Source organism: Lissotriton helveticus, chromosome 3_1, assembly GCF_964261635.1.
Source record: "Lissotriton helveticus chromosome 3_1, aLisHel1.1, whole genome shotgun sequence".
In the NCBI taxonomy this organism is placed as follows: Eukaryota; Metazoa; Chordata; class Amphibia; order Caudata; family Salamandridae; genus Lissotriton; species Lissotriton helveticus.
Genome location: NC_136061.1, coordinates 1,625,066,954 through 1,625,080,609, shown reverse-complemented (window position 1 = coordinate 1,625,080,609; position 13,656 = coordinate 1,625,066,954). Strand labels below are relative to the sequence as shown.

General features: G+C 39.9%; 1 protein-coding gene across 2 annotated transcripts in view; it reads right to left on the bottom strand.

Annotated features, from left to right (window-relative positions):
- The window catches only part of DPP10 (dipeptidyl peptidase like 10), a 1,755,202-nt gene that overhangs the window by 929,863 nt on the left and 811,683 nt on the right, over nucleotides 1–13,656 (bottom strand). For both annotated transcript variants that reach the window (XM_078683981.1, XM_078683980.1), the window contains exon 4: nucleotides 9,672–9,766. In XM_078683981.1, the coding sequence (XP_078540107.1) occupies nucleotides 9,672–9,766 (95 nt within the window). The remainder of the gene's footprint in view (nucleotides 1–9,671; nucleotides 9,767–13,656) is intronic.

Sequence of the window (13,656 nt, the reverse complement as noted above, 5' to 3'; positions counted from 1 at the left end):
AGCTCCTCTCTCCTTTGTCAGGTGGGAGCTCAGGGATCAGACACACCACATGGGGTGGAGCTGGCATAGTGGAGGGAAGGTACAGTCCTATTCAGGTCCCAGGTGCAACTCGTCCCTCCCATCTGCATGCATATCTCTCTATTCCCCACTGGGCTGACACCCCCTGCCTCCTGGAGCCACCCACACCTCTCAGCTCCTGTCACTCACAAGCCAGACATGCAATTCACATCAGGCAGCCAGACACACAGTACACAGAAATGCCAACTTCTAAAAGTGGCATTTCTCCACCAGTCACCATAAATCTGCGCACACCATTGCCCAGTATTTATCCCCACGAGTTCATACATACTAAACTCGCCCCTGCACTTCTCTCATACCGGGAATGACCATGGACACACATATCCCCCATGCATTCCTATAGGAGGGCAGGCCAATCTCACCACACGCACTCAGAGAGCGCACACACTTTACACTGGACCACAGTGCTAAAGCTCACAGAGGCCTAAAATCACCAACACCAGGTTACAAAAAAAGGCTGGGAGAACGCAAAAAGTTTCAAGGTTATCATAAACATCAGCTGCTATAAAAGCTGCTTTAAAAGTCGTGTCATGACACATTTTGGTACACATGAGAAGTAGCCAGCAGGGTTTTATCTTTTCCTGGATGATGCACAATCATACATTTATACTCCTGCAGTTGTAACCCCCACCTCTCAATACAAGGTGTCATCTTGGCTTTAGGATTGCCGAAAATGATGAGCACTGTTTGGTGGTCAGACCGTGAAGTGCTTTCAATGCAGGAACACATGAAAATGCTCACAAGCACAAAGCATAGGGAGGCATTCTTTTTCAGGTTGTAATCAGCATGTTCTGTCTGTGACAAACTCCTGCTAGCACAAGCCGCAATATGGCCTGTTGCATTTGGATGTCTATTGTGCTGGGCAAGTATGGCACCTAGCTCCACTGGGCTGCATCAGCAACAATTTCCATTTGTAGTTTTAGTTCAAATCATGCGATTTCAATGGCATTCAGAATCGCATGTTTGATTTTCTGGAAGTTTTGTTCACATTCACGCGACAATCGAAATGGTAAATTTTGCTTACTTAAGTGAATGGGGCACTTTCAGAGGCAAAGTCACGTATGTTTCTTTACCAGTAACTAGCCATACCAAGGACAAAGCTTGAATCTTATTTGGATCTGTAGTCATTCCCCCATCAGAAAAAGGCATGACCAAAGAACTTGAGTTTTGTTTTATGAAACTCACACTTAGCTTCATTTAAAGTGAGACCTGCATTAGTAAATATGCAACGCACTTGTGTAGGAACTTTATCATGTTCCTTTCGTGTGGCTTCAAAAACCAGTGTGTCATCACTGTAAAGGAAAGCATTTGTGATTTGCTGTAGTATGCTATGAATGACATCCTGAAAGAGTTTTGCAGCTGATGGCACTCTGAAACTAGGGCCTAGATGTAGGTAATTCCCATTTACAGACTCTTAAATACTGAATTTTACTGATTCGGTATTTAAGAGTCTGTAAATGGGAAGGGGGCAGATTTAGGTAATTCCGAATTCAGGAATACCGAATCTGTAAGGTTCGGTATTTACCGATTCGGTAAATATCGAATCGGTATTGCCCATTGATTCCCATGGGCCTTGAAGCCCATAGGAATCAATGGGCAATACCGATTTGGTATTTACCGATTCGGTAAATACCGAATGCTGCAAGGGTGCAGGGGGTGTCATTTTGACACCCTCTAGCACCCCAAGTACAGGCTTGTGTGACATGTTGCACACAGACATGCCCTATGGGCATGTCTGTGTGTCACATGGCACAGGTGTGCATGCACAGATGTGCATGCACACCTGAATTCGGTATTTTACCACACAATAGGATTGTGTGGTAAAATACCAACTCTTAAGGGCCTGTGGCACTCTTAGGAGTGTCAGCAACATATGGATTTACCGATTCTGTAAATATACCGATTCAGTATTTTACTGAATCGGTATATTTACCGAATCGGTAAAACTACAGATTCTTAAAATAACATGCCCCTACATCTGAAAACCCTAATAACGGTCGGAAACGGCCGAAATCGGCTGTTTCCGACCAATATTAGGGCTCCTACATCTGGCCCTAAGTCTTTTATATTGAAATAAGCCAACATGAGAAAAGGTAGCAATGTACCTGCAATTATCTTCCAGTTCAAGTTGGTGATACCCTTTGTTTAAATCAAAGCTGTATTAAAGACTTTGGCTCCATTCAGATGCGTAATCATGTCAGTAATATGCAGACCTGGATGCTATTCTCTTTCAATCACCTTGTTGGCTTGGCGCATATCAACGCAAATGTACATGGCTCCTCCACTATCCTTCTTAGGCACTATCACAATTGGTGACAACCATCACATGTGATTTTGGGACAGTGTCCTAATGAATTTCACACTTTCACTTGTCAATCTCGCTTCGACTGTCATCCTTCCTTGCAAGAAGCTAATCCTACAGGCTCACTTTGAGCATTAGTCAACATTGACATCACACACCCATCTTCCTCACTGTCGCTTGACAATGACGGTGATGAACTTTTAGAAGAGGAATTTCACGGCAATCAGTGTCATTCTGATTCTACTTGTTTCAATTGATTTAGCCGCTTGGCCTTGTGGATGTGGTTGGAATGTGTCTGGTACTTTCTGACATCCATTTAGTTTTCTCAGCATGACATAATTGATATTTCCTTCATTTGAAAATCATTACAAAATGGTTCTCTTTCCCACAGCCTTTGCATATCTGTTCAATTGCAGGACATTTACCTTCATGTGGAAAGAAAAACTCACTTCTTTTTCTTTGGTGACATTACTCTGCATCCTTCTTCCTTGTGTTTCATCTTACTTTTCACATTAAGAGCTGATTCATTTTAAGTTGTTCCACCTTCCATTTTAGCAGTTTGTCTGTCAACTCTTTCTTCCACTCTAACAGCCATAAGTACTCTCTCCAAGCTGAGTGTCTCTTTCAGCATTCGTAATCAGAAGGAATCGGTGACAAAACCATCTATTACTCCAAGATGCAAGGTCTTTTCATCCTCGAACTCATTGAACTTGCAATGCTTAGTAAGCAAATCAATTCTTTCTACAAAGACATCCATTGCTTCACCAGCTCTCTGCCATGCTTGCCTGAAAATGTACCCTTCAAAGTCAACGTATGACACTGGATTGAAATTAGTGTTTAACAGCACATCACTATAGGATATTTTCTTTATCACTTCTTGTAATTCTTCACCCCCAAATGTATTGGATATTTAATCATCTTTTTGTCATTTACTTCTTCTAGTGCATCAATGAAATTATCAAAGGATTCGATCAAGACAGTCCATCTGTTGCCAATATTGTTTTTTGCAGTATCAAAAGGAGACTGTGGTTTTAAGAAGGTGGTGGTGCCATATTTGTCGCTCTGTTCAGCAGTCATTGAAAAGCTTCACTATTCCGACCGTTGCCCATGGCCTTTCAGTCAGTCCAAGATGATTCACCAGCCTAAAAAGCACAACCCCAGTGCAACTGCTTAGGTTGTGGTGCCCGGTGCTGCGGTCCAATGACTCTGTTTACTGGTAAGCCTAATCGTATTCTCTATATATCTGGTTATCGTTGCCTCTAATGTTTCTCTGCGTTCTCTGCTTTTACTCACATAATTCTCTTATACCTGGCTGTTACCACTCGTTGCACTTTCCATACCTGTTTGTCACTGCCCTTAGCATTTCTTTGTGTCAGAAAGGTTTCCACTTTAAGCACTTCTTTGCACACAGTAATCACTGCCTTTATCGCTTCTGTGTACCTGGTTGTTGCTGCCTGTAGTTTTGTCTTTCTGTATGAATGAGGACTCTGTGTTAGGCTGTGGCGCAGTATCTCTTGTCTAAACTTCACCAGCAAAATTAATTCCAACAACAAACAAACTTTCTGCAAGGCTTTCACTTTCTGTACATGCTTTACATTTGATGGTGTGGCGCTTTGATCCCACATACGACAACTGATCATTTTTCACTTCAACTGAGGCACACGTGGCATGCAAGAGCAGTTTGCTGGACTTCAGCAAACTCCCTGGAAGAGAACTCTTGGTTCTCCGGGTAGTGGGGTTTATGAAATGCCTTATCTCGTTGCTAGTTGTAGTGTTCTCCCTAGCCTGGGTGCATGTAAATGATGATTCCGCACACATAGCTCAGTATTACACATCTTTATTCTTCAGAGAGTAACTGTTGACTGCTCATACTACATCATTAACTTTCTTAACTACACACAATCGCTAATGTCACTATTCTATGGAGTCCATTAGGGACCAGAGGGGTTCCCCTTTCTCTAACACACATAACACTATATTCAGTAGCCATAATGAGATGCCTGTGGGCAATTTGGGGGCCACGGGATCTCTCTGCAGAACCAGTTATTGGTATATGAAGGTAAGCAGACAGTCTCTTAGGGCCAACTGGTGGTGTGTAAGGGTGCAGAGCAGCCATCTGTAAATTAGTTTTTCAGCCAAGTTAACACCATTGTATCGTGCTTACAATTTTGCTATTTGTCACAATGTTTTTGACAAACACCACCTGATTGAGTCCATTAGGCACGCATTCATGTACTGAATAGCACCAGGACATTTTACATAATTCCTCAGACTCTCCACGAACGTTGGCTCAACGCCCACCAACCTACAAAGATATTGACCATAAATTTGTTATGCTGCCATCTTTGCAAAAGCGCCCTAAACCATAGTTTATATTTTGAACCCTGGCATATTGTTTGGATGATTCACAAACATGGATTTTTGATGATTATTAAAAGTTAAAAGCAATATATGTAACCCAAAGTAATGCACATGTGCAAGTTGACAGTTGCGATATTAAAACCATGTTGAAGTGTACGTCATTGACTTAAAAAAATGCAAAGATTTCAAATCATATAGGGTTTAGATTTTAAAAAAATAGAATGGTAAAATGACACTGTAACAGTTGTGAAAATGTAATGTTCCACAATAATTGGGCATTCATTTGATCCACTGTTGCATATCATCTTTGATGCTGACGGGCTTGCCTGTATAGAATGAGCTAAAAACTGAACATATGTATTTGCTGTAGCCTTCTACCATTACAAATAAAAGCACTAAGCCTCTGAGTCAGTAATTCACATGGTCACTATGAGGCCAACACCAGCCACAGATATGGGTGATAACGCCACATGGAGTGGAACTGTGATAGAACAACCTGCAACAGTTTTTATTGATGGCAATGAAGGCAATGTGCATGCATTAGTCAGATCCTCCCCATTTCATACAGAGGATACGTTTTACACCATTCTGCAAGCTGTTCTAGGATCCAGAACTGCCCTTGAGAATAAAAATGATGCTGCCGCACTGGCTGTGATCCTTTTATGCACTGACCACAGGAAGGTCTAATACAGAGTGTCAGAAAATAAATCTACAATAGTTGTGATGAAACCATTGGTCTGCGAATTGTAATAACAACTTAAAAACTGCACAAATTCTGTATGACAGAGCTGAAGATGCTGATGGGTGATCCAGTTGTAGTAATATTATTATTGTGGTGCTTTTTGGGAGGATTGAATACCTGAGCACAGTATTATTCCTTCCAGAATGGCTGATGAACACTGTAATTCTTGGCACCTTCTTGATTTACTTGGTTTACAGTTTACTCTTCACTTCCAGTGGCACCCTCAACACCAATGGTGGTGATTTTGATCAACTATTTTGACACAGATGACATGTTGCAAGTGACAAAGAAACATGGCCAATGGGAATATATGGCCGAAAAATGCATGTCTTTCCAGATTTCACCACTATGGTGCAACAAAAAGATAACAGTGTTCCGGAACTTAAGCAAGCTATGAGGGCTCTCTAAATCACTTATGGACTGATATACCCAGCAAAACACTGTGCTATCCCAGATGAAAAATACAATTCTTTCTAACTTAAGAAGCAGCATGAGCAGGGCTGGAAAGAAGAGAACATGACACAACTCATATGCAAAGGATTCAGGCAAGGAGACTGATGAAGTAGAACAAGTATCAATACCCCCACCATCCACCAGGAGGCCCAACAAAAGAACAAGCAGGCAGTAAATGGGCGAAAATGGTGAACGATTGCATACAAGTAGAGGTCCAACTCAGCAAGAGGATGAGAGAAACCCAGACACTAAGGAGGGGAGATCAGAGACATCCTTACCAGGAGATAAATCAGTACTTACCAAGGGACCCACAGGTTACACTCACAATAGCAGAAGATATCAACCGGAAATGACAATGTCACAGTGGAAGGTATTGAGAAGTAGGGGTGACTTAAATTAATACAATATTGATGACTTCTGGTAGCTGGATGTAATTGCATGCACAAATATGACTGCAAATACTTTGATATGCCGAATGTTAGGGAGATGGGTTTACATATGAGGCAATACAGAATCCCTGCATTCATTATTCAAAGAAAGGACAACATCAAGGCACTACACACTGTATTTTCACAGGGAACCCTGGGGGTGCCCTATGTGAAAGGCGGCACATATCACAACAATGTGGGTAGATATGTGTTTATAGACGGCCCTTTAGATGGCAATTCCTTGGCCATTGCAACAGTGTATCCTCAAAACATAGGGCAACCAGATTTTCTAGAAGTATTATCACTAAATCAATCTAGAAACACAGATGATCTGGACCTTAGGGTAGGAGATTATAATTTTGTATTCAATTTTGTGAAGGAACTTTTAATTGAACCTTTGCAAGCTACATGTGCGGGACATTGTCTTGCAAATTTCAATAATGGTTAAGTCAATGGGGTTCCTAGACCTATGGAAAGAAATGCACCCAGAGAGCTGAGAATACTCATATTACTCAGCTGTGCATGAGATACACAAGGTACTTTTGCTCTCGCTACAGTGGGTCACGGCAGTGTCAGAGATACCCACATGGAAGCTTCAATCTAATGCTCTGCTTGATCCCCCTTGGAGAGCCACAGTTCTTCAACTTCAACTTCAACTTCAAAATTTAGTGCACAGTATCCAGTTAAATGCAAGGTGCCTTCAGGGCTATAATTAGGAGTATATGCATTAAAATGGCTGAAGAGATTGGAATGACTTTGAACAAAGAATTTCCAGCAGCTAAACAAACAATCCACACATTAGACAAATCCATGGTTGTGAATGACAAGAGTAAGGCAGAGCTCCTAGAGAATAAAAAGAAATTCAATATGTTGAAGGACAGTCTTCGCTGTCTGGACTATAAGAGTATGTGAACTTGGCTTGACTGGTCAAATGAGAGGTTCCTTGATTGCTAAAATGTACTAAAAACATGCACTGTGGAGTTGAGTAAACTCCCCATCTGAAATAAAGGAAGCATTTACTACTTCACAACTTATTACCAAAACAATTATATCACTGCACAGCAACAAACTCAATTAAATTAACAGAGGAATTCTGAGCCCTCAAACAAACACTAACACCAAATTCAGGCTTACACCAACCGGAGATTAAGAATGCAATCCAACCTTCTGGATTTTACACCACATATAAAGCAATTTGCTGATAGGCTTCATACTATGTACATAGAGGCCTACAACCTACAGTTGTTACCTTTGTCAACTAGGGAGATGATGATAATTGTACAAGTCACATCAACCACTATCAATACTGAATACAGAATGCAAGATATTGGATAAGGTTATCAACAACTGATTAATTCCATATCAGCATGGTACATTACGACCAATGCGTTTTGCACCAGGTAGAAAAACACACATTAAATTATGGCAACAGTTTCATGGTATGGACACTCATCTGAAGAGCTATAAGCAGTGACCTCCCTAGATGTAGAAAAGGTTTTTAACACGCTAATGTGGTGTTATTAGTTTAAAGTGCTGATAAAGACGTGAATGATGGGACAGACGCTGACATGTAGCCGCTATTTTTACAGCCAATGGCTAGAGTCAGCAGGGCTGTATAGCAAATTAGAAGAGGTACATGACACCTATTTTATTTGTAATAACTACAGAGAAATTGTCCTTTCTAGTACAAGCTCATTGGCTGAACTGGGGTATTCGTTTACATCAAAGGACTCATATGGTGGTCCTGCATTTGGATGATGCCTTTTTGTGGCTAACTGCTCCGGGTAGTAGTTACTCCTCGTTGTAAGGTTTCTGGTTATCTGAGTATGGGCCCTCTAGAAGCAGGATCCATCACTCTAGTTGGGGTAAGCAAGATGCACACTAAAAGATAATCTGTGCTCACCTTCTTTTAGAGGGGAACAGAGCAGTCAGGTTTATCTAAAGAGGCATTGTGTAAAATATGTGTGTAAGGCACACACACAGTAACACAATGAAAACACCATAGACATATTCCACAAAGGGATAGAAAAATAGAATATATTTTTATGAGAAAAACAAGACCAAAACAACAGAAATCCAATATGAAATCTATTCAACTGCCTATAATAATTGTTTCACCAACTAGCTGACAACGTGATGTATTTAATTTAGCGTGAGTGACTCTATTTCTGTTCTTCATGTTTACAAGCATGCTCTCTCTTTCATATGAAAGAGCTATGCACCAAGGATTTAAGTGCATTGTGGGAAAGCTGATGGTGTGACCACATATTATAAAGGATAAAGTACCTCCTGCTGTACATAATGAGGATATTGCAAATCACCTTTATGAAGTTGGCTACTGATTTGTATTATGAAGATAAGCACCATCAAAATGAACTGTTTATGGGAACTGATTAAGGATAAATTGAAGCCAACACTAGAAATTCCTAACATGACACAAAAAAGCCTTCAGGCCCCAACCAATTTCAAAATGTAGCTGGAATTTCTGAAATAGCTGTACCTTTACACAAAATAAATCATGTGTCATCCTAATGTCATCAATGTACATACACAGGCAAAAAGACTAGAAAAAATGAATTCGTGCCTAAACCTTAGATTCAGAAGTTTGTGATTCTTCAACCAGAAAGAGTGAATATGATGATGGTTGTAAAAATTGAATAATTTAAAAAACTGGAAAGGTACACGGAACACAATTGTGTGATTCTTGTAAAATGACAGCAAATTTTGCTACAGAATGTAGAGTTTTGCAGTGTACATGTGTAACAAACTGTATTGTTCTGGATGCAATATTAATTGAAGGAAAGTTGTAGTACAAATGTACGATACTCATTCACGTCTTTGCCACATAGAATTGTATTAGGAATTGAAGAATATCACTTAAAATTATGATGAACATGTATATCTTTTTAGCTTCAAACAGCCAAGTTCGTTAATGTAAAATCCGTGTGCATGATTATATGTGCATCTAAAAAAAGTTTTTTTGTAACCTCACTATGTCTTCTGTAAAACACTGCTCTTTTTAAGACTTGTAATAAAGGCATTGTTGTTACACCTCTTGTAATAAATGTTGGTACTCAGAGCATGGTTTTAGAGCTCCCTTACAAGCTTTTCTGCCCCAGATCTTTTTGTGCTAAAACATATTGATCTCTATTTTATAGGTACAGAAACCTATGTGAAATAAATCCATAATTCTCCATAGTTTGCACCTGATAAATGAACCACTTATTCATAATACAACATTTTGATTGTAATAGTGTAGTTTAAAGGGCTTAAAATTGCTCAAACAATCAAGAGAAAAAATACTTACAAAAGTTGAATTTTCCAGGAGTATTGTAGTTTCATTGGTTTCTACATTAAGTCTAACCACATGTCCATTTGTGTTCTTATACAAAACTTCCACATCTAAAAATAATAGGAGTTCAAGAAGTGAAAGAATGCAACCAATATAATAAACACATTAAAACAATATCTAGTATGCATGAGCAGTACGTTAAATACCATAACAGTGACCTTGGAGCACATTTTCAGAGTAGCTAACTACATGCTCATAAAACTGTATGATAACAAGCATTATTTTCAAAAAGTTTTTTCATTTAAAGCCAACATTTTTTACTGGAATTAATTCATTTAATTTATTTTGTAAAATTTACAGAATTCTACGCATATGTAATTTGAAAGAAATGCCCACTTTCACTGTATATATCAAATAGGGTAATCTGCACACAGAAAAGTGAATAGTTCTAAATCTTTTCTTCAAACGCACTATAACTGGCAGGCATCGCCATTAGGAAAGATAGGGTCTTTTGCAAATCCCTGATATAACTTTAAGCAAAATCACCTTGAGATTAACCACATTCAAAGCTGATCAATTGTATTTGTAAAGTTAGCAGAACGTTGAATGTTTTATTCAGAAAATGTCTTGGCCATGAGATACCACAGTAATAACATTGTAACCCCCATAGCCCCAGAGAACATTTTGAAGTTGAAGATTTGAAGTTCAACCTATATGAAGTGTTTAATGGACCTTACAGTGGGAATAAAAGAACCACCCAAACTGCCCTTCCAATAGAATATGCCAAAATCCTGAACTAACGGGCGTATTTTTGAATCAGAAGATGACAAATGGGAAAAAAACACATTCCAAACGAATACACTACATCAGTTGTTCCCAAACTGGGATCCGCAGACCCCCAGGGATCTGTGACACATTCAGAGGGGGTCCGCAGGCAGCAATTTTAAAAGCACTGCAAAGCTCCTTGTATAATCATCAGTTTTCAGGCAACAGTAAAAGTGTCAAGATAACTCCAGTGAATAATGTACCTGCTGGAGAGAGATGGGAGTTTTGTCCAGCGGCAGCATTGACTTATCTAAGGTAGCGTTGAGGGTTAATATGCTTGCTGCAAAGAGCGTGTACCATGCTTTAAAAAAACTATATTTGTACGTGTATAGCTCAGTGGATTAAAGTTTTGTCACAGAGATTATGTTGTTACTGTGCAGTTCATAAGTTACAATCGCAACATAGCACAGAAATATGAACTGCCATCAAAGAGCTGCATGCAAACTGCATGGTACAAGTTAGTAAGTTATGTTTTTGCCAGTCTTTCATTAGCCTGATGCTGTTAAAAAAGATTTAGTCGGGTAGACATAACAATTTTTAATATTAAAGCCAACGCTAACCACTGTCTTATGTTCAGAATCCTGAGTTTGTGCTTCTCCAGAGCAAGCACTAATCACCAGTGAACTCTACACTTGGTAGTCCCTTTTGCCTTACGTAACATTTTCTACACACTGACTCACACATGTAAGATTCATTGTCTCTGTATGTGTGTGATCTAAAGTGCTCCGACTCCCTGCACTACTATAAGATGTTCTATAAAACAAATCAATTACATGTGACAGGGGCTATGGAGATAGGAGGCACTGTTGGACGGTGTGCAACAAAGATTGTCGAATCCTGGTGCACAGTAAGGTCATCACAATACGTTTATGCTTTACAAGCTAATACAATTCAATAAATAATGATAAATGTGTTGTAGAATGCACCAATTTCATTTGGGTCCCTTATTTTCTTGGGGGAGAGCCCCCCAATGTCTCTTTTGTAGTGGCCAGGCTCACTCGTTGCACTTTGGTGGCACCTTACGGGGACTGGTCTGACAACATTTTCAGGGCTGCTTTGGGTATTCCATCCGGCCCTGGCAGGAGCAGCAGGCTCATACCGCCCAATACCCATACCCAAACATTGAATAGTTAGTCCCTGCGGTGCAACACCATCCTTCTCATTGAAATATTTTGATTTTTGCACATTTTTTCAATATAAAATAAAATCTTTAGCAATTCCAGTATTTGTTTGGCGTGAACTTGTTTGTGTATTTTGTTTGTGAATTACTGTTTTAATGTTTGAAGTTTAAATAGCACAACTTGCTTAAGGGTCCCAGTTTCCAGTAGTGACTCAGTGGGGGTCCTCAGGAGTCAAAAGTTTGAGACCACTGCACTACATGATCAATTCAGAATTTCAGTTTTTGTACTAGTAAATGAGTCACCCCTTCAAAAACTAAAATTATTAAAGGATGTGTCTAAGATGTATAGTCCAGCTCTCTGCAATATTTCTTGCCGATTCGACTAGAAGGGCCAGTCCTTAATCGTCAAACAAATGTTTTTCACACCGTCATTATTGCAGAGGCTTTTATATAATTGTTAGGAACATCCGGGAGATAAGTACGAGAATAAACATTATCAAGAATTATATATTTTTTATTTTAAACCACATTTAATCAGACAACCTTTAAACTGCTTGATTATCATTTTGGGGCTAAAGTATGGAAATAGAGCTTGACTGATTACCAGTAATATACATTTGAATGGTGGATAAATAACTCCACTGAGGATCACAGGATACTACCATGTTTCTATGAAATCAAGCCTGGACCAGATTTTTAGATCGGCAGACAAAGGACAAACTGGCTGGGAGAAGAGATACATGCAGCAATGGTTAAACACTATGGGACCATCTCAGTGTGAGAACCGACCGACCATAGGCTGGCGGTTCCACAGCCCATATTACGATGTGACCGCACATGGTGCAGTTGGAAACTCCCATTTCTCTATGGGAGCTTGTGCTGCGGTCGGAAAACGGCTGCAGTACAAGCTCCCTAGGGGAAATAAGAGTTTCTTTGAATCACTGCATTGAGTGGCAGGTGCAGGGATTTACAGGGGGGAACCATAGGTGCCCCAAAGGCCTCCAATTGGATGCCGATGAGGGGTGGGAACCCTGCTAAGTGCCCCCTAAGTCGCTTTCCAACAGGCTTTCCATGATGGAAAGCCCAACATGGAAAGCCCGTCTAAAACTGACATCATAATCCCGATGGTGTAAACGCTGTCCTAAAGGGATTATGAGCAGCCTCCAACTGGCCGATGGGACAAAATGACCAGCCAGTTTAAACTCCAATTGCCTTCTTTGTAATAAAGCAGTTGGAGTTTAAACTAAGGATGTCAGTTGTAAAAGCTCCGACCTGCGGTTTGAGGCTTTCCACCCAACATCCTAATCCGCCCCTATGTAGTGATTCAAAGTAAGTAACTAGAAACGCGAAATGTAGAATTCAGCACTTTTGCTTTTTTTTTGTATTTTTTTTTTATTGAAAGTTCATGACAATATAATGTACTCTATACACAGCAGTAGATATTAACACAGGAATATAAATATACATGCAGGAAGATAAATACACATAATAAGAGTAAAAGCTCAGCTGTTAAAACATAGGGCCATAAATACAATAGATGCGTTAGTAATGTCAACATTAAGTGTTAGAAGAACTACAGACCCCCATTTTTTAGCCGCCTCCATAATGCCACGGGCGCCCAAATCCTTAGTCCCATTTCCCTGGATTTCGCTCCCTTTAGGGCATACAACTCTGACTCGATGTTATAGATCCCGAGCATCCTACACATCCACATTTGGAAGGTTGGGGCCTCAACATCCTTCCATGCAGCAGCAATTAGTATTCTAAAAACAGCTGTCGATATAAAAACAAGTGCCTCGGACTCTGTACTTAAACCCAGTTTAGCATCACACCCGATTATTAAAAGTGTAGGGGATAGGTCTATTTTGACAGCTAGCAGCCCCTCTAAGAACTTTTCAATTTCCTTTTTAATAGGCCCTAATTTCCCACAACTACAAAACATATGTAGAGCATCAGTAGGCCCATTTCCACATCTAGGACAGTTGTTATCCGCTCTCTTTCCCCATTCATACAGTTTTGTCGGCGTATAGTATAAGTTGAAGAGAGTCTTAAAGT